Below are 18,163 nucleotides of genomic sequence, written 5' to 3'. Positions count from 1 at the left end.
GTCACGGAAGCTACTGAGCTTTTTGTAGCTCAGGTCAGGCCTGCTGCTGCTGGAACTTTTCCTTCTTCGGAATCCTCCTATTGCACCGTGTGGATGCAACGTTGACTTGCATTAGACTAGATTATATTGTTTTATTATTTTTCAAAAGGTAAACGCAAGGTTCAGTTTTTCTTGATTAGTGAGTTCATTGCTTTATTTTCTATTTCAGTAATTAGTAAATAAAAAAATACATATTATGGGGACACTCCAGGCATTTTCTTTTTATATTTAAAATGTCAAAAACTAAAAAACTGGCAAGACATTTATATCTACTTTCATCCACATTCACACTTTGGGTTTTATTTTTTTATTTTTTTTTTTGGAGGGGGCTGGACAGAAGTAGGAAAAGGTTGGAACTCAGTTTTTTGCTCCTCATGCATCTGTTTCTGAGTAAAACATGAATTCTGTGAGCACTAAAGTGAAGGTGTGATGTAGTATCACACAAGCACAACTTGATCTGAGTCACTGTGTCTGCTGTGGTGGCCTTTACTGGAAGATGAGGGTTAAGCAACGACCAGACCCTTTTGACCTTGACTCTATGAAAGGAGGATTTAGTGTGTTTCTCAACAGGACAAAATGTCTCGCCGAATTTGAGATTTTGCAACACGAATAAAATTGTAGCTCTGGAAGAATCAATGCAGCTCTGTGGATGAGTTGTTGGCATCCGATTCACATTTTTGGACTGCTGCCTTGACTGCAACATTCTGCTCTGCAAGCGTTGCTGTGGCGTGGGTCCTTCCCAGGTTGCAGCAGGACAGCTGATGAAGTGGCTAATGTCACGTGAGGTTCTTGCTCAACCTGGGGAATCCACTGTGTGTGAGGCCCGAGCAGATCGCGGACGGCGCCTTTATAAACCTGAAACTGAAAATCATTCCCATGCAAGGCAAGCCCCTCTGCCGAGTTGTCATGTCCATTTGCTATGCTCCAGTTTGTATGTAGGTCATTGGTTGTAGACCAGAGATGCAGCTGCACAGTCCATTAGATGGTATTTACAGTGTAAGCTTCAATTTAGCCCAAGTTATGTTATGAGTCATGCTGAAGTCCTGAGTACCTATAACAACTAATAAAATACCTTTATAACTTACATACAATTTCCTAAATCACAGTGAGGAGTTTTGATCTTTTCAGTGATTTGAAATGGAAATAAGCTGCTGAAACGTCAGTCATAACCTCTCGCCTTGTATTTGTTCCTTTTTTTTTTTTAAATTCTGTTTTTCTTTCCTTTAGGGGGTTGGATACCCGGCCGGCCCTCTGATAGGCACCCAGGGATCAGCCTCCTCTTAAAGGTCTTCCCACAGGACCGCAATAAGGGGGAGGCCTGTGCCGACAGTCTCTGTGTCTGTGGATGTCATGACATCCAGAGGTCTGTGCGAAAAAAAACAAAAAAACAAAAAACAACCTCAGGTCTACACTGTTGGCTGCAGGGAGAGACACTCACTCACATTTTGTCTCTATTATGACACCCAGTGGTATGTTTTTGACCTGAAGCTTGAGGCTTGAAAAAAGACGAGTTGACAGTATTTACTTCCAATGATCTTCTCTCTTGTTTTCATATCTTTTGATATTGCTCCTTTATTGCCCCTGTGTGGTGTATTGAATACTATATAAAGGCTAGTTCTGACAGTTTTGACTACATACAGCCTGAACTCAGCGGTCTGGTCTGTACGTTCACTTTAAAAGATTGACCGAATATGGTGGTGGCCCGGTTTTACTCTGTGATGAGGAATAATCAATAAATTCATCCAGAGCAAACATATTCTGCTGGGACCAGCTGCATCCACAGGGACATTTTGATGGCAGATTGAGAAACATAAATCAAGTATTTACCCTTTCCGCACATCAGTGATACATATACACTGATGTGTCCGCATGCTGAGAAAATAATCAACAGAGTCCCATTTGTTTGAGTGCTCACAGTGTTTGTGACAGAGGAGACAACAAAGGACAGAAATAATCTAAAAGATAGGTAAGTTTTCACATTTTGAAAATATGTCTCATGGGACAAAAAAAGTTATATCATGCAGTTATTGTTCGTAACACAACACATAGACGAAGACACAATCTGTGCTTTACTTTATGCTGTTAGTTGTTTTATTTTCCTACTCAACATTGTGACCATACCACCGCCTGAGATGTTACCCTGTTGATTCGGAGAGTTTTCTATTGCGTTGATTTGTGTGTAACTTTTGGTGAGGCAGCCATGGCAGCCGAGCTGGATGTGGCGAACCTGTTTATCATTGCTGGGGGAACGCTGGCCATTCCCATCCTGGCCTTTGTTGCCTCCTTCCTTCTCTGGCCCTCAGCTCTCATTAAAGTTTATTACTGGTAAGAGAGACAACTGTGATGTTCTGCCCTCCTCTTTTGTTTTACATACACTGTGTGATTCTCTCTAGCGTGCAAGAAAAAGGGAAGAAATTGAAATTGTCCTCTAAATATCTAATAGCAAAAAAACTAATCAGTTTTATGATGTGCTGGAATTATGGTTAAACTTAAGTTAGGCCTAACTACAAAGACATCCTAATGAGTTCTAAGGAAAGGTCACCAATTTGGTTTAAAGAAGCACTTGTGGAGGCAGTTTGGGTTAAAAATTACCACTTCAAACAAAGTTAAAGGATCATTGTCCATTACAGCAATAAAAACCTGCTTATCAGCACATCCACCAAAATTGCTTCAGTCTGAATTTTCTACATAAGACCTGAAAATGTGATCATCAAGCCGCCTCAACGCTCTAAATGTACTTTTAATTGTAACCTATAAAATTTAAAGTTGGCAACAGATGCTGAGAAAAATGCGCCTCGAAGCTCTGTATCACATGGCCCAGATTTGAATTCCAGTGAAGTCGCGTTTCTGTGTGCGCCCCCCCCCGCTCAGGCATAAACTCTCCTCCACAGGTACTGGAGGAGGACCCTGGGCCTGCAGGTTCGATATGCAGACTGTGGTGGTTATCGCTTCTGTTACTCGTACAGAGGGAAGCCTGGGATGAGACCCTCCATTTTAATGTTGCACGGCTTCTCTGCTCACAAGGACACATGGCTCACGGTTGTCAAGGTCAGGGGAACGCTAGGTGTTACAGGTGGCTGCTTTCACCGCTCAGCTTGTTTCGCCGAAAGAGAGCTGATGTTTGTGTTAAACCTTCATGATAAAAGCTAAAACGAGTCCCTTTTATCAAGGACATTTCCTGTGAACATAAGCAGTTTTAGTCCAATAAATTGTATATGAATGTACAGGGACGCTACAAGAATTTGACTCAGCAAAAATAACACTTCATGCGGAAATGTAAAAACCACTCAATATCAATTTTGATGGCTTTCTTTGAAAATTCTAATATGTATGTACCAAACCTCCCTCTTGACAGTATCACCTAATCTTTTTTAATTTATTGGTGTATTTATTTGATTGACACTGGGAGTGTCAATCAGGTGTCAAATGTTGGATCTGGGTAGTAGAGCAGTCAGATTGGACACCACTCACACAACAAGTTCACTCTACGATTAAAGTTCATTGCAATAGTCCTTGTTGGCTTATTTTTAATTTAGTTTAGTTTTGTTTCTTAACTGTAGCTGCAGGAGACTTGCTTGAAAAAACTCTGTTTGAGGAAGGTCAGTGCAGACACTTAGAGAGCAGCTGGGAAACAGTGGTACTATATTCATCAGAGGTTGGAGGAGAACACAAATTGCGCTAAAATAATAGGTTTGCCATGTCAATTTAAAGCCATTGTTTGTGTGGCGCTAAAATGACTATGAAATGTCACTTCAAGAGCACGTGCTCTGCTGCTGAGATTCAGATTATAGCATTTTTCCATTTGCATGTTCCATCACATTTCTATCATGCCTGTCAAACGTAAGATGAATGGTTTTAAGCTGTGCTTTGTCTACTGCTATAGTATCTACCAAAACACCTACACCTTGTGTGTGTGGACATGCCTGGCCACGAGGGAACAACACGCACCAACGCAGAGGATTATTCCATTCAGGGGCAGGTCAAACGGATCCATCAGGTACACAGAAGAAAGGGCTACAGTGTAACAGATATAAATGTGTGTTTACATTTCAGGGAACTGAATCATTCCACTGAAAAGCTGTTGTTTGTGCTTCATTCTTCTCAGTTTGTGGAAACCATTCGCTTAAACAGAAAAACGTTCCACCTGGTGGGAACCTCCATGGGCGGACACGTAGCTGGGGTTTATGCAGCCTGCTATCCTTCAGAAATATGTAGCATGACGCTCATTTGCCCAGATGGTCAGTCACAACTTTATTAAGTGTTTATTCAACTTTATGATCACTGGAGGCTGCAGTTTTCACTGTTGTTGCATTCTATTGTATTATACCGACAAATGTTTCTATTATTTTGTCCACCCTATTGATGTCACTGACAGACTCCTGTTAGTATAATACAATACACTTCATCACACTTCTAAAACACAGCCTCCTAAATGATCATTTTATTTCGAAAGAAATCTCAATATTATAACTTTCACCAAAGATCATTTATTGGATGAATGCTTGATTAGACCACAGTAGTTTTAGCTATGTGAGCCTAATAAATTGCCAGCCCAGTGTATAATTTGACTGTTGAAATTGACAGAAAGTCAATATGAACACTGACACGTTCTTAGGAAATCGAACATATTCCGTGTAGGTTGTCTCGCTACATCTGCTAATACTGAAGTCAGGTTCTGGAGGTGCTCAGAAACCTGATGCATGTTAAGTACTGAGCACAGGCCTCTGTTCCAGGAGAGAAACAGTTGAGTACTGTAGGTTAGAAAGAAGGCAGGTCCAGCAGTCTATGTCCAAGTCTGCGTACTTCCAGGTCCAATGAAAGCCCCATTTTTAACTTTAGCAGGAACAGCAGTTACTATCAAAGGCTCAGATTCCTAGCAGATTTAGCGTTAACTAGTTTTGTTACATCTTTGTTATTTAAACTGTGCTTTGTGGAGTTTTTGGATCTTGTGCTGTTCTGTAAGTTCTTTTTTTTTGCATTTCATACCACAACACGGTACACGCCCTGTGTTGTCGTATGACGTGACCACTTTTTTTTTTTTATTATTATTGTTGTACAAAAGTGATTTTAAACGTTTAATAATTCTGTCGTGCAGGTATAAGACAGCTATGTGAGACCAAATTTGACAACCATCTGCAGGACCTGGAGCACAGCGATTACACACTAAACATCCCGCTGATCCCCACCACACCTGAAGAGATGGAAGACATGTTCAGGCTTTGTTCCCATGTTCGCTTTAAAATCCCTCAGCAGGTCAGTTTCACATTTCAAACTATGAGGGATAGACAACAATGGATATTAAAGATAAAATTAGTTTAATACCAGTAAATTCATATCATATATAATGTTAATATCGCCACCCTGCGAGAGGGGGGGTCACAAATTTGGGAGAACAAATCACTTGGAAAGGAGTAAAATTAAAAGGAAAGACGAAGAGAGAGGGGGCTGAATTAATAAATGACTCCTCAGTGATTGCCAGCATTTGCTTCTCCATTTTTTTAATTGTTCAATGTGTCTTGATTGTGTAGATTCTTCAAGGATTAGTAGATGTTCGGGAGCCTCACAATGCCTTTTACAGAGAAGGTTAGTTCACTTTGCTATAAAAAAAAAATAAAAATGCAGTATAGGCAATGTAGTCCATTTGCTCTCAGTAATGTTGTTTCTTTTTTTTTTTTTTGTAGTATTTATGGAGCTTGTGGATGAGAAATCAAGATATGCCTTACAGGATCACTTACATCTGATCACTGCACCTTTACAAGTGATATGGGGCAAACAAGACCAGGTAATGATGATTTCACAGTCTTACAAAATAAAAAAAAATAAAATAAAAATAAATAAATAAATATATATATATATATATGCTTCCCTTGACTCAAAATGCAACATTTTCAAACATGTTTACATTTTTGTGTTAAAAAAAATCAAATTTGCAGATAAAAACATAAACAAGCTTCTGGGCTTTTTGTGGGCCTGTGCTACTCTGCCTTCCTGTTATTATATGTTCTAATGTTGCAGTGAGTCATCAAAGCGTTTATAAATACAGAGGTGATTACCTTAAAACCTTTGCCTCTAAACTAACCCTGAGATTCATGTGGCTGTGCCCCAACTTGTAACCTGAAAGAGGTGGCTCAGCTTTCACGAGCTGCTCAGTTAAATGTCTGATGAGAGACATTTCAGTCTCATATCATCAGTCCTTACAGACGCGATGATTGTCCCATATCTGCCCAGGTGGTGGACGTCACCGGAGCTGCGGAGATAGCAAAGGTCATCCCTGGATGCAGAGTGGACCTGCTGGAGAACTGCGGCCACTCTGTGGTGATGGAGAGGCCTTGTCGGACCGCCAAACTCATTCTGGAGTTCATCATTTTGCAGCAAGATGCAAGGGCTAAAAAATCCTCCTGAACAAAAGACAATCACCTCCTTGTGTTGTAATGCTTCATGTGTTCCTTGTGCCTGACAAGCATACAAGTACATGCTTGTATTAAAACAATTCCACTGCAGGCAGCAGACAGAGTTTATTCAGTGCATTTCCTCCAATCTTATTTGTTGTGTAAACCGGATCCTGATAATAAAAGCAGGCATAGATCTGAATGTGGAAGAGGCTGTAAATGGTTTTATTCATGCAGAGGTGCCTGTGAGGGCAGCAGGAACTCCTCCTCCCTCTCTCCCTCCCCACTCTACCCCTCCTTCTCCCATCCTCCTGTCTCCCCCTCTCCCCCCAGCTCTTCCCTCTGTCCTCCTCTCCTCTCCCCCCAGCTCTTGCCTCTGACTTCCTCTCCTCTCTCCCCCCTCCTGCTCTCCCTCTCCTCCCCCTCCTTCTCCCATCCTCCTGTCTCCCCCTCTCCTCCCAGCTCTTGCCTCTGACTTCCTCTCCTCTCTCCCCTCCTGCTCTCCCTCTCCTCCCCCCTCTCCCCCTACTTCTCCCATCCTCATGTCTCACCCTCTCTCCCCCCCCCCCAGCTCTTCCCTCTCTCCCCCTCCTGCTCTCACCCTTTCCCCCTCCCCTCCTCCTGTCTCACCCTCTCCCTCCCCCTCCTGCTCTCACCCTCTCCCCCTCCCCTCCTCCTGTCTCACCCTCTCCCTCCCCCTCCTGTCTCACCCTCTCCCCTCCCTCTCCTCCCCCCGTGTGCGCAGTTCTGCTGCAGCCTGAGTCGGAGCACAGCTGCCCGGCGCTACCAGCTGCGAACATCAATGGCTGTCGGACTGCACCGTTAAATACCAACCGCAGGCCAAGCAGGCAGACAAGAGAGAAATAAGGCAGGTAGGGGCTTTTTCCATTTTTCTTTATTTTCCTATTTAAAGTCCACTTTACTTCCAGGTAGTCTCTCGGCGCTAACCTAAAGAGGAACAGCAGCTGGCGTTAAAGGCTCAGGCTGCTAGCCAGGTTAGCATGCTAGTGAGCTGGTCAGTCGGTAATCTGCTCACGAGCCAACAGGCAGAGATAACCATCTCCAGCATGATCACCACTTTGTTCCCAGCGCGACGTACTTTCAATTCATCCGACCTGGACTCACAAAGAAGCAACATTTGAATCGGCGTTTGTCGGTGTTGGCAGCGGCTCGTTAGCTCGTCCGTGTCACAACAACAGTGCAATGTGCCGAGGCTGGACGCTGCTCGCTCGGTCACCATTCAATTGAAACGCGCTCCGCATAGTTCAGTCAGACAGTATGAGTTTGTTTTAATTCAGCAGCCCCGCGTTTCATTTTCACTTCGGAGGAAACATCGATGACTCCTGGCCGGTGAACGGGCTCGCGGTTCATGAACCAGTGAAACGAAAGCCAGCACGTTCATCTCATTCTCGTCTCTTTCCCGGAGCTCTCACTCGCAGCACGCTATCTTCAGCATCTGATGGTCTGATGTTTTTAATGGGAGCACGCACAGTTTACCTGCAAGATAAATCAAGAGGACAGTCAGCAATTAAATTAATCACGAGAATGAAAAATATAAAGGAAGCCTCATAAATGTGGATTTCTTCAGGTTTCAGTCTGTTGCTTATGGGCTGGTGTTATGGCTGGCAAGGATAAGTGATTAGTTAAAAAAATTAATTTAAAACCGCTGTTGATAACGAAAACCAACATTAGCTGGAGCTCAAACTCAAAGGACATCAAAATCACGTGGACTTTAGTTATGTCCAATGTTTGAACTGTAAACTTGTGTGAAATGCAATCTTCAAAGCTGGATTTTGAGGTAGATCAGTCTTGCCCAATAAGGACTGGGGCTGTAGCGAACAACATATATAGTCCAGTAATTTAGGTCGTGATTTCCTCATTTAACTGTTAATAAAATGTCAAAGGTAATCAGATATGTCGCAAATACAGAGAGTAACTGCAAGCTCTTCTTTTTAAAAATGAAATGTACCATTATTAATGTATTTATTATTATTTTTTTTTTATAGCTGAGGTTAATGTGTCAGTTCTTTTCCACAGGGAGCACTGAAACCAAATCTGTTCCCCCTGTTTTGTTTCTGACCAAGTGGGTCCTCCTCTACAAATGGATAATGGAGACTGGGGCCATAGGGTAAGACGTGGATAGAAGCAATTTCCGATGTTCGCTCAGTTGTGAGTTGCACACAGTGTACAGTGGTAAACCCCACCTTCAAGGGTGTTTTTGTGTTCAAGCTTTAATGCCTCAAAGGCATTTGTCCAAATTTTGACAAAAACATCAATTTGGACTCATAAAAATGAGAGCTGGTAATGCAAACTATCAAGGACATTCATGATAGTTGGCTGAAAAAGTCACCAGGATTGGAGAATAAGTAAATTGCAGCTTGGTGATCAAAGGTCAATGTCACTGTGATCTCACTAAAAAAACACTATTTGGCCATAACTCACAAAGTCATATGATTTATTATGACACTTTTTAGCAAATGTATGCCCAAAAGCCTTCACTGTGTCATAATAATATTAAGCAGAAACCATATTACCTGTGTCCAGAAGCAAGTGATGTAACAAGGAAATGTAAATAGATGTGAATAGTCTAGACACAATTTTAGAAACACTCCTCAGTATAATTCAGTACAGTTCATAACATTATTGTTTTACTGCAAACAGTGACTTCATCTAACTTTTTTCTTAACTTGTTCTCTGCTCCATTTGCCCTAGATGACTACTCCTGTTACTTTAAACGTGGGAGGCCACCTCTATACCACCAGTTTATCCACCCTGCAACGCTATCCAGATTCAATGCTGGGTGCCATGTTCAGAGGAGATTTCCCCACTACCCGCGACTCTCAGGGGAACTATTTTATAGATCGTGATGGCACACTTTTCCGGTACATTCTGAACTTCCTGCGGACATCAGAGCTCACCCTCCCTGTTGATTTCACAGAGACTGACCTCCTGAGGAAAGAGGCAGACTTCTACCAGATTGAACCTTTGATCCAGTGCCTTAATGATCCCAAGCCGCTGTACCCTCCGGACATCTTTGAGCAAGTCGTGGAGCTCTCTAGCACTCGGAAACTGTCGAAATACTCAAACCCAGTTGCTGTTATCATCACGCAGCTAACCATAACCACAAAGGTTCATGCTCTGCTAGAAGGTATATCCAACAACTTCACTAAGTGGAACAAACACATGATGGACACCAGAGACTGCCAGGTGTCATTCACCTTTGGACCATGTGACTACCATCAAGAGGTGTCTCTAAGGGTCCACCTCATGGACTACATTATGAAACAAGGCTTCACCATCAGGAACACGCGTGTGCATCACATGAGTGAACGTGCGAATGAGAACACAGTGGAGCATCACTGGACTTTCTGTAGACCAGCTCACAAAGTTGAGGATTGAGATGCTTTGGCGGACGTCTGTCTTTTTTTACTACGCAAATAATGATCAGAAAAGAACAAATCTGACCTCTGTCTCAATAATGTATCACTCACTATCACCTTTTTCTTATTTGGTCAAGGACTTATACAAGCTTCACTGTTCAGAAAGTTCATGTGAAAACAGTGTTATTGTAGTAAAACACTGTCTTATCTGTGCCACCACCACATACTTGACTTTTTTTTTTTTGTTGTTGTTAATGTTTCTTTGAGGAAAAAAAATATTTTTCATGAAGCAGAATGACACTATGTTTAGGATATTATTTATTCAGGGATGCTGTATTGTTCCCCAGCAATGGTAAAAATGTGGGTAGATTGATTTCTACAGGTAATAGTAGTGATTTAATGTGATTCCAATACCGGCTGTTCTTCCCGATGTCATTAATAGGGACTATGAACTGATATTTCTGAATGTCAATTTAGACCACAATTGGGTAAAAAAAAAAAAAAAAAAAAAAAGTCCAAAAGAAGGGATTATATAAAATCTCTCAGCCATGCCTGAAGCCTCTTCTTGGACCGGAGACAGTAAACAAAACACTGTTTTAGGTCCTAAGCTGTCCAGAGTTGACTTTTTTGAAAATAATGATAATTATGATAAATTATAAATATCTTTAGCCCATTATTTTTCTGGTGCATTTTGTAGTAGATCCTAAAATTACTCTCTTAGCTCTTTATTATCTCCAAGTATGGTACTATTTCTGAAAACCCTAGTAGTTGTTGCATGTGTCTGACTGTCTTGTTTATGTGTCTGTATTTGCTGTATGTGCTTTTAAGTATATCATGCTGTTACACTTTAGAACTCATATCGACAGTAGTGTGTTTGGCCATTTCAGCCAAAATAAACCCATTTGTATACTTGTCAGTCATTAAGTTTTGTTTTTCGGTGCAACTTTTCCCATTAACTCAATGACGTGTGTGCTCGAGATCATGCTGTGATTCAGCTATTCTAACATTCAACCACTTCCAAGCTCCTTAAAACTGGACGAACCCAAGCTCACAATAATGTTTAGCGCTACTAGGTTGGCATTCTGTTGTGGGACAATTAAATTCGAATATTGTGCAGCTGATTTACATTTTTTTGCACCTCCTATTTTTGTAAAAAGATGTAAGACATGTTAAAGCCTGAGCACTCTTTAAAACCCAATTTTACACTTTTGAAACATCTATTTTATTTGTGAATGCACAACTTATTTTCTCTGTTCAGACCACATCAAAGCAGGGCTGCATACATAAAAGAACACTATAGTTGAATTAAAAAGGAGGTTGGAAAAAGCTTTTCTGGTTTGGTCGAGTCCAGATGTTTCCAGTTTGAATATAGTTGCCTTTGATATAGAACTGGTTTACTGTTGTCAGGATGTAGAACACAAGCAAATCATCCCTTTTTGGTTCCATAAGATTGGATCAGGTTTTAACAAAGAAAGTGGGTTTCAGATAGCATTAAGATATTCATTGGATTTCAACACCCTTTCACAAATATAAATGGTGCTACAAATAGATGACTGCTCAGTCTTCTAACTGCAAATAAGAAGCCAATTTTGGATTGTCTGAATATATAGAATAAACTTCTGCAACTGGAAACAAATGTTCTGGCAAAGTTACTGACAAGATTTATAAGGGCGGTACAAATGGAGAGCTCTGTCTTGCACATGATGTAGTGCTAGTTAGACCACTTCTTACATATAACTTTCTGCGACAAAGCCAAATTTAAAGCTGGCCGCTAATGTTAATTTCCTGGGAATCTTAATTTGTTTTACTATGGGATAAGCAGGGAAGAAAATATATTCGTAATTACAACATTTTTCATTTAATGGGTGAAAAAAAAGAGAGTTCATAACATAAATCACTGAAAGAATTCACAAACATCGAACTGCTTTGTCACAAATCTATGCTGTATGTATTTTTTTTTTCTTTTGTATTTCAGTCCAATCTTTGGCCCTATCGGAAATTGTTTATAAGGAAATAACATTTTAAAAAGAGACAATTAATCTGTCAGTAAAAACGTAGTCTTCATCAACAAAATGATTTAGCCTTGCAGAATTTCTCACTGATCGGCTTTCAAACTGACCAATTTAAAACATTCAGCATTGACCACAAATACAATATTTCCCTGTATCAGCGGCCTTTATCTCTTCCCAAACTTCCATAACTATGGCTGTAGTGCTTATAACTCCTGTCTCATTCAAACACACTTTATTGGTTTGGGTGTGTTGCTAATGAAGAAAAAAAAAGGCCAGAGTGTCCCAGGGTTATTATTGTTATAATTATTATCATTGCCTGAATCTTACAATAGATAGTAGTTTGATGATTGAATCTTCACATTAGTGTAGGAGATGAGTGTCTCTTCATCGCTATTCAGAGCGATACGCCTTGAACGCAGCATGACGTCTCTGCGTCGGTGCGTTTGTTTTTCATCCCACGGTCCTGTTGGCGTGGGCGTTACTATTGATGCTCTATAGCACACCGCTCATTCGCTCCGTGCCAGGCCACAGAACGAGCTCACCCTGTCGTGTCCCTCGCTCTCATAACACCGTAAAGGAGAAATAAAAAGCCCCATGCTTTATGTATCCTCCCCCGCCAACAGGCAAACGGGACAGACCTGTTCGTTTGAACGATGTTTACCAGGAGTAAAAGCATTAAATACTTAGTGAGCCTTGTGCCGGGCAGACGTCGCTTCGGGATGTACCGCTTCCTGCCGGTCTTCTTCTGCATCGGCGGGGTCATGGAGTGGATCATGATCAACGTGAGGATCGGAAAAGAGACCTTCTGTGAGTGTAAACGACTCGTTGGCGGCTAGCAAGCGGGACACCTGTTAGCCTGTTAGCACCCGGCTGTGGTCGACCCGTCCGATTTCCGTCACCGACACGTAAAGCGAAACACCCCCCAACTCTCCAGCTCATTGGCCCGACTCTTCTCTCGTGTCCCCCCTGACCCGCCATGTTGTAGCAGGACCTTCCTGGATGCCAAGCTGCGCCTCTGGACGTCAGACCGCTAAGCCGCGAAAAGTTTCACATGGCGCAGCAGTTCAGTTTGTTTACGTTGATCTGAGTCTCCACCGGAGATCAATCTGTTCGCCTTTATCTCGCTTTCATTATTCCACCCGCAACAACCGGCACTCCAGAGCTGAAATGTAAAGCTAAAAACTTAAAGTTCACTCATCGAATAAGCTATAATAATATAATAGTAATATCGGTTGGCAGTAAATTCATGTGAATGTTTTTTTTTAATGCATTTGTTATATCTTATAAATCAACTTAAGTTGGCCTGAATGAAATGGAGAAAACTTGCATCTTTCGGTTGGTTGCTCACTTGGTTTAGTTGGTCATCCAACTAAACGCCTTTCCAGCTGCAAGGACCAAGTTTGTCTCTCAATGACATTTCAAATACGTCCTCTGACTTTCCTTTACTGCAGCCTCCGCTCAGTTCTCTTGGGGGGGAAAAGAAGAATTTTACCTTATCCAGACCACTTAGATTAGATTATTTGAGTACTCTCTGTCTTAACAACTGTAACGGTGAGAAAAGTAAATATCACGATATATTTCGATCCTGTATTGACTATCGCAGGTTCACACAATTCTTGGTTTCCTCATAAATAGAAGACTTTTACACGTATTGGTAGCCGCCAAAGTGAATTCACAGAAGTCTCGGATATTTCTATATTGCCAGTCAGCCTTTAAAATGTTTTTGTGCTTGACTTTAGCACAAGATGGCCTGGCGTATTTTTGCTCCCACTGCATTCATACTACATTATCCCATTATTCCAGATGTGTCATTTCAGGAGACCCAAAAAAACAGACAGAGGGGGGGGGGGGGGGGGTGGGGGGGGGGGGGGGGAGGAGAATAGTGCACATTTTATCCTGTGGTATCCTGAGGCTATGTTTGGATACAGAGCGACGTTCCCTCCAATTCCTATATTCATTTCTCATCCTCTAAGTAATTTTCTTATTACACATCTTTCCAGAATTTGTGAAAAAGGAAAAAAAAAGAAAGAAAAAGAAAGGCTTGCAGAAAAAGTGAAGGCTCCTTTTCACAGCTGAAATATGGCGTGTCACAGTCGGAAAAAATGGAACAGAGCAGTTTCAGAGTCTTAGTACAGACTTTCTGACTGGAGACATTTGCAAATATAGAAAGGGCAGGTCAAACAGTTTCACTACCAGTGGTTCTCTGCCATTAATGTGACTGATAACAAGAGCATACCAGGAACTATCTGAGGAAAATCAGTTGATGTTTTAAATCACACCTGTGCATTCACTAATATGACAAGCCAACACATCTACTGTGGAAGAATTGTTCCTCATCAATGCTGGTTCACTCAGCGTGTCATAGTTTTCAAGAGTTCTTGAAAAGAATAACACTGTTTATTATTAATCTCACCTTCGCTTCCTTCTTTGATAGATTTAACTGCCTGATGTTATTGTTAAGACACAGGCATCTGCCACAAATGACTCTTAGCGGTCCAGAAAGTGCCACTGTTTTATCCACTGTAGTTTCAACTGTATTGAATCTGTAAGAAGTATCTCATGTTAGTCTTTAAATATTTTCTTTTCCTGCCAGATGATGTCTACAGAAGAAAACGTTCTGAACGGGAGTACGAGAAGAAAATAGCAGATGGACTGATAGTTATCAATGAGCCTGCTGCCAAGTGAAGGATGATCGGGCTTGATGTGGATTTCATTTTCTTTTTTTTTTTTCCCCCAGACACATTTTTGACCTTTCAGTTCCTTACTTGTTTCAAACAGGCTGAAGTGAACTTTAATTTGTCAGTGGAATTCATCAACAACAACCACATCGCAGGCAATTGAATGAAAAGTCGAGAGTGAAAGGCCGATGGAGTGATCTCTTACAGCATGCAGGTTTTATTGTGTGTATATATGGTCAATGGTTTAAGAAACATTAGCAGTACAGCAGTGATAATACAACTGGTTTGAGATCAAGACTGAAAAAATTAAAAAGTATCTAATGTCTTCGCAATAACTGTGCCCAGGTGTCTGTATTGGTTTGACAGCGAGCCTGTCTATTGAAAACATAGCATAGCACCTGCCAAGACAGAGCTGTCTCAGCCAAATTGAAAATAAAGACAAAAGACAAAGTAAGCCATCGTATTTATAGAGATACATTTTGCACAGATTTGTCTCATACTTCCCTTTTAAATCTACATAATGAAGATGATTTCTCTGTAAATGTAAAAAAAAAACTGTCGTCTTGAACTGTATAGTAAATTTAAATGTATTAAATCCAACTTAAGAACTGTAATTTGTGTTTGGTATTTTCACCCACCCACCCCTCCTGCCCACCTCTCTAAAACCAATCTTTGGTAATGTCAGTTATACCATCCGACAGGGAGAGTATGCAGACAGATAAAGCTGTTAGGATGCTCTGACAGCTTGACAGGATTCCCATCCAGTCTCACCTGGTCCAAGTTGCCCCGGATGTAGTAACTGGTGTTACCTTTGCAGAATGTCTCATCCGTTATTACTGAAATCTTGTTGTTCTGCGGGAGACAAATCCAAGGACACAAAATTAGTCCATCATGTTGTTATTACTGGCTCTGCAGAGAGAGGAAAATCTAATTGCTTCTGCAGAACACCTCTGATTAATCGTTTTGAAGTCAGTGAATTAGAGGAACTTACATGCAGATCCACAGCATGAAGAGACTCTGGGAGTTGGGGCACGGCTGTCAATTCATTGTTTCCAAGGTACAGATATGCCAGTTTTGTCAGTTTCTGCAGCAGGAAATGACCAGTATCGTGCATGAGACATCTGCTCAATCAAACAAGTGTAAATGAACTATCACACCTTACCTCACCTTAAAAGCAGTTGCCTTTACACCCTGGGTTTTAAGCCTGTTGAAATTTGCATTGAATGAAACTAGTTTAGTGGGAAGTGTAGGAAGTTTTGTCAGTCTATTTTCTGCAAGAGTGAGCTCCTCTAAATTGGGAAGTTTGGAAAAAGCTCCGTCTTCTATCTCAGAGATGAGATTCCCAGTTAGGTCAATTCTTCTTAATGTGGCTAGTGGGGAAAAAAATAGATGAGGATTCGAAAGATGAACGGACACACGAGTAGAATTAGGTTAATATATTAATAATTTTAAAAAAAAAGATAACTTACCCATATCTGCAAAGTCTTTATTGCGTATTTTTGTGATTTTGTTGAAACGTGCATAGAGATATGCAGTTTCCTTTGGCAGCGCTGGGACAGCTGACATTTCAGGATTCACTTCCTCACAGTAAACAGATCCACTCAGACAAACACACAGGAGACATGTTGGCAACTCTGAAAAAGTCACACCTAAGTTTTAATCAAAATATTTCTTGTGTTTTTAAATCACAAACTCAGATTGTGAGTTAATATGTTTATTAAATGTATTAATTGGTGTGTATCATAACACTGCAGCTTGAAATGCACTACACAGTTTAGATGAGGACACTTGATCTTCCCCATTATTACATAATATGGGCTTTAGCTACATTCACAAAAATGTGGAAGAATGCCTCGGCAAGTGTTGCATAATCAGCTTTGAAACTGTTGTTGAAAACAATTAATCTCTCGAAAGCAAACCTTACCATCAGCTTTTGCAGCTGCTGGATCAGAGTCTTGAAGGAAGCCATAGTCGGGAAGATTTATGTCTTTCTGCAAAAATAAACAAATATAAAGAAAGTTCCCCCCCACAAGTTAGACTATTGTGCCTTTATTTCAGATTTTTTACCTTAGGTGTTCTTGCTTCCACGTATTGATCTTTAGCTGCAGAAGACAGTATCCAAGGGAGCACAACAGATGTGAAAATTAAAGTCCTTAACTGCATCATGGTGTCTTGGTGAGAAAAGAGAGTGTTGTCTGCTAGGCACGGATCTGAGGTACATGTGAGTAAGAAAAATTTTCCATAGACTTTTTATTAAGCTGCCAGAATACCACTGAGCAAGACAGGGACACAAATTTTAACTCAATAGGTGCTGTGCTTTTCTCCCACTGATGGCGATTATGATGGCCCGTTAAGACTAAAACATAGATTTTTTTTTAAAAAAAAGCATTACGGCATCTAGAAAAAAAAAATCTCTTTCTGCAAGTTGAATCTATGTATCAAAATATTATGTTTTAGTTTCAAAAACAGAAAAATGTTATCACTGGAAAAGCAGTGGTCACAGGCTCATTTTTCAAAACAAATTGCCAAAGCAAGCAGTGACCTGGAGACAGAAAGGTATTTTGACAGTAAGTGTTAACAACATAATGCTTAAATTCACAAAACTGAAAAACAGTCAATGTCTCTTTAGGAGAAGGCAGTTTTTTTTAAGTTTCTATTTTTAACTGGTTCTTTTCCTAATTATTCTGCCATTTGTTCAACAGAGACTCCAGTTTTTATAAGATGATGATTTTGTTCCTCCAGTCTTCAATGAACCAAACTGCCTTTTCCCCCACCCCAGCAGATAATGGGTTAACAACATTGTTCATAGAGTCCAGACTTCTCACCTGGAAAACACACTTGCTTTAGAAAAGACCAACTGTTCTGCATCCAGAGATTGCCCACATCAGGTAATTTAGACCACATTTATATGAAATTATCAGTGAGGGTGGGAACTTCAAATAAATGAATCAACTACTTTTGCAATTTGAAGGTGTTCTCGTGGGTCCCTGTAACAAAGAGTGGTAATGTCGCACCATAAGTCAGATCAATGAAAATGAATGGTTCTATTCTGCCAAAGATAAAATAATGGAATCTGTACTTTGAAAGGAAATTTTGAGATGTTTTTCGATATATTACCTGCACTTCAGGCCAAACAGAAACCAACCTACAACTGGAATATCAAGTTAGGACCTCTGTATTGATAAACATCTCCTGGAGTGTCCTTGTTCAAAACAATGAAGCTCTAGAAAGGCTGTGCCCTCTGACCTTCATCCTGGCTGGAAACATCACAGGTAGCTTTCTTACACATTTGAAATATAGACTGAAACTTAGGAAGATATTGATTGGATTGGTAAAACTCGGACTGCTTAAGCCTTTCAGGTGTACTTTGCACAAAAAGGGGACTTTTAGGAGAAGTTGTCGCCCCTCTTTTCAATGGCCACTGTGAATAGGAGGAATGTGGACAACAAGAAAAAACCGTCAGCGATCACAGAGGCGCCTGGCCTTTGTTTCATACTTGATTTAATTGAATTAGAGGCAAGACATTTCCGAAACTCAGGTTATAAAATTATAGAAAACGTTAAAATTAGATAAAGACAGGCAAAACCAATTCCACTTATGTAAAATCCTATTTAAAAAACAAACACACAAAAACAAACCTAAAACATAATTCAAATAAATCCATC

The 18,163-nt window shown here is 40.7% G+C and overlaps 4 protein-coding genes across 6 annotated transcripts; 3 read left to right on the top strand and 1 right to left on the bottom strand.

The window, feature by feature from the left end:
* The first annotated feature begins 2,239 nt into the window (after positions 1-2,239).
* Positions 2,240-6,489, top strand: abhd6b (abhydrolase domain containing 6, acylglycerol lipase b). Its single transcript, XM_029506410.1, has 8 exons — positions 2,240-2,364; positions 2,931-3,087; positions 3,923-4,036; positions 4,145-4,277; positions 5,135-5,292; positions 5,568-5,622; positions 5,721-5,821; positions 6,268-6,489. The coding sequence occupies exons 1-8, from the start codon at positions 2,240-2,242 to the stop codon at positions 6,439-6,441; spliced, it is 1,017 nt and encodes a 338-aa protein (XP_029362270.1). The 3' UTR covers positions 6,442-6,489.
* A 658-nt stretch (positions 6,490-7,147) lies between these two features.
* kctd6b (potassium channel tetramerization domain containing 6b) lies at positions 7,148-10,335 on the top strand. Of its 3 annotated transcripts, none has more exons than XM_029506413.1 (3): positions 7,148-7,296; positions 8,466-8,556; positions 9,141-10,335. In XM_029506413.1, exons 2-3 carry the CDS (start codon positions 8,530-8,532, stop codon positions 9,825-9,827), a joined length of 714 nt encoding a protein of 237 aa, XP_029362273.1. In that variant the 5' UTR covers positions 7,148-7,296; positions 8,466-8,529; the 3' UTR covers positions 9,828-10,335. The 3 variants fall into 3 exon arrangements, with proteins under 3 accessions (XP_029362273.1, XP_029362272.1, XP_029362274.1); XM_029506412.1 differs by having other exon boundaries at positions 7,154-7,300; XM_029506414.1 differs by having other exon boundaries at positions 7,169-7,300; positions 8,453-8,556.
* A 2,042-nt stretch (positions 10,336-12,377) lies between these two features.
* uqcc5 (ubiquinol-cytochrome c reductase complex assembly factor 5) lies at positions 12,378-15,106 on the top strand. The gene is made up of 2 exons (XM_029506415.1): positions 12,378-12,627; positions 14,414-15,106. Exons 1-2 carry the CDS (start codon positions 12,474-12,476, stop codon positions 14,503-14,505), a joined length of 246 nt encoding a protein of 81 aa, XP_029362275.1. The 5' UTR covers positions 12,378-12,473; the 3' UTR covers positions 14,506-15,106.
* ognb (osteoglycin, paralog b) lies at positions 14,639-16,705 on the bottom strand. Its single transcript, XM_029506411.1, has 6 exons — positions 16,566-16,705; positions 16,423-16,489; positions 15,968-16,132; positions 15,666-15,868; positions 15,490-15,582; positions 14,639-15,350 (listed from the first exon to the last, which is right to left on the bottom strand). The coding sequence occupies exons 1-6, from the start codon at positions 16,662-16,664 to the stop codon at positions 15,180-15,182; spliced, it is 798 nt and encodes a 265-aa protein (XP_029362271.1). The 5' UTR covers positions 16,665-16,705; the 3' UTR covers positions 14,639-15,179.
* Between the last annotated feature and the right edge of the window lie 1,458 nt (positions 16,706-18,163).

The sequence above is a fragment of the Echeneis naucrates genome, chromosome 7 (assembly GCF_900963305.1).
Source record: "Echeneis naucrates chromosome 7, fEcheNa1.1, whole genome shotgun sequence".
Taxonomy (NCBI): Eukaryota; Metazoa; Chordata; class Actinopteri; order Carangiformes; family Echeneidae; genus Echeneis; species Echeneis naucrates.
Note: the sequence above shows the minus strand (reverse complement) of the source record. Positions and strands in the feature narration are given on the sequence as shown.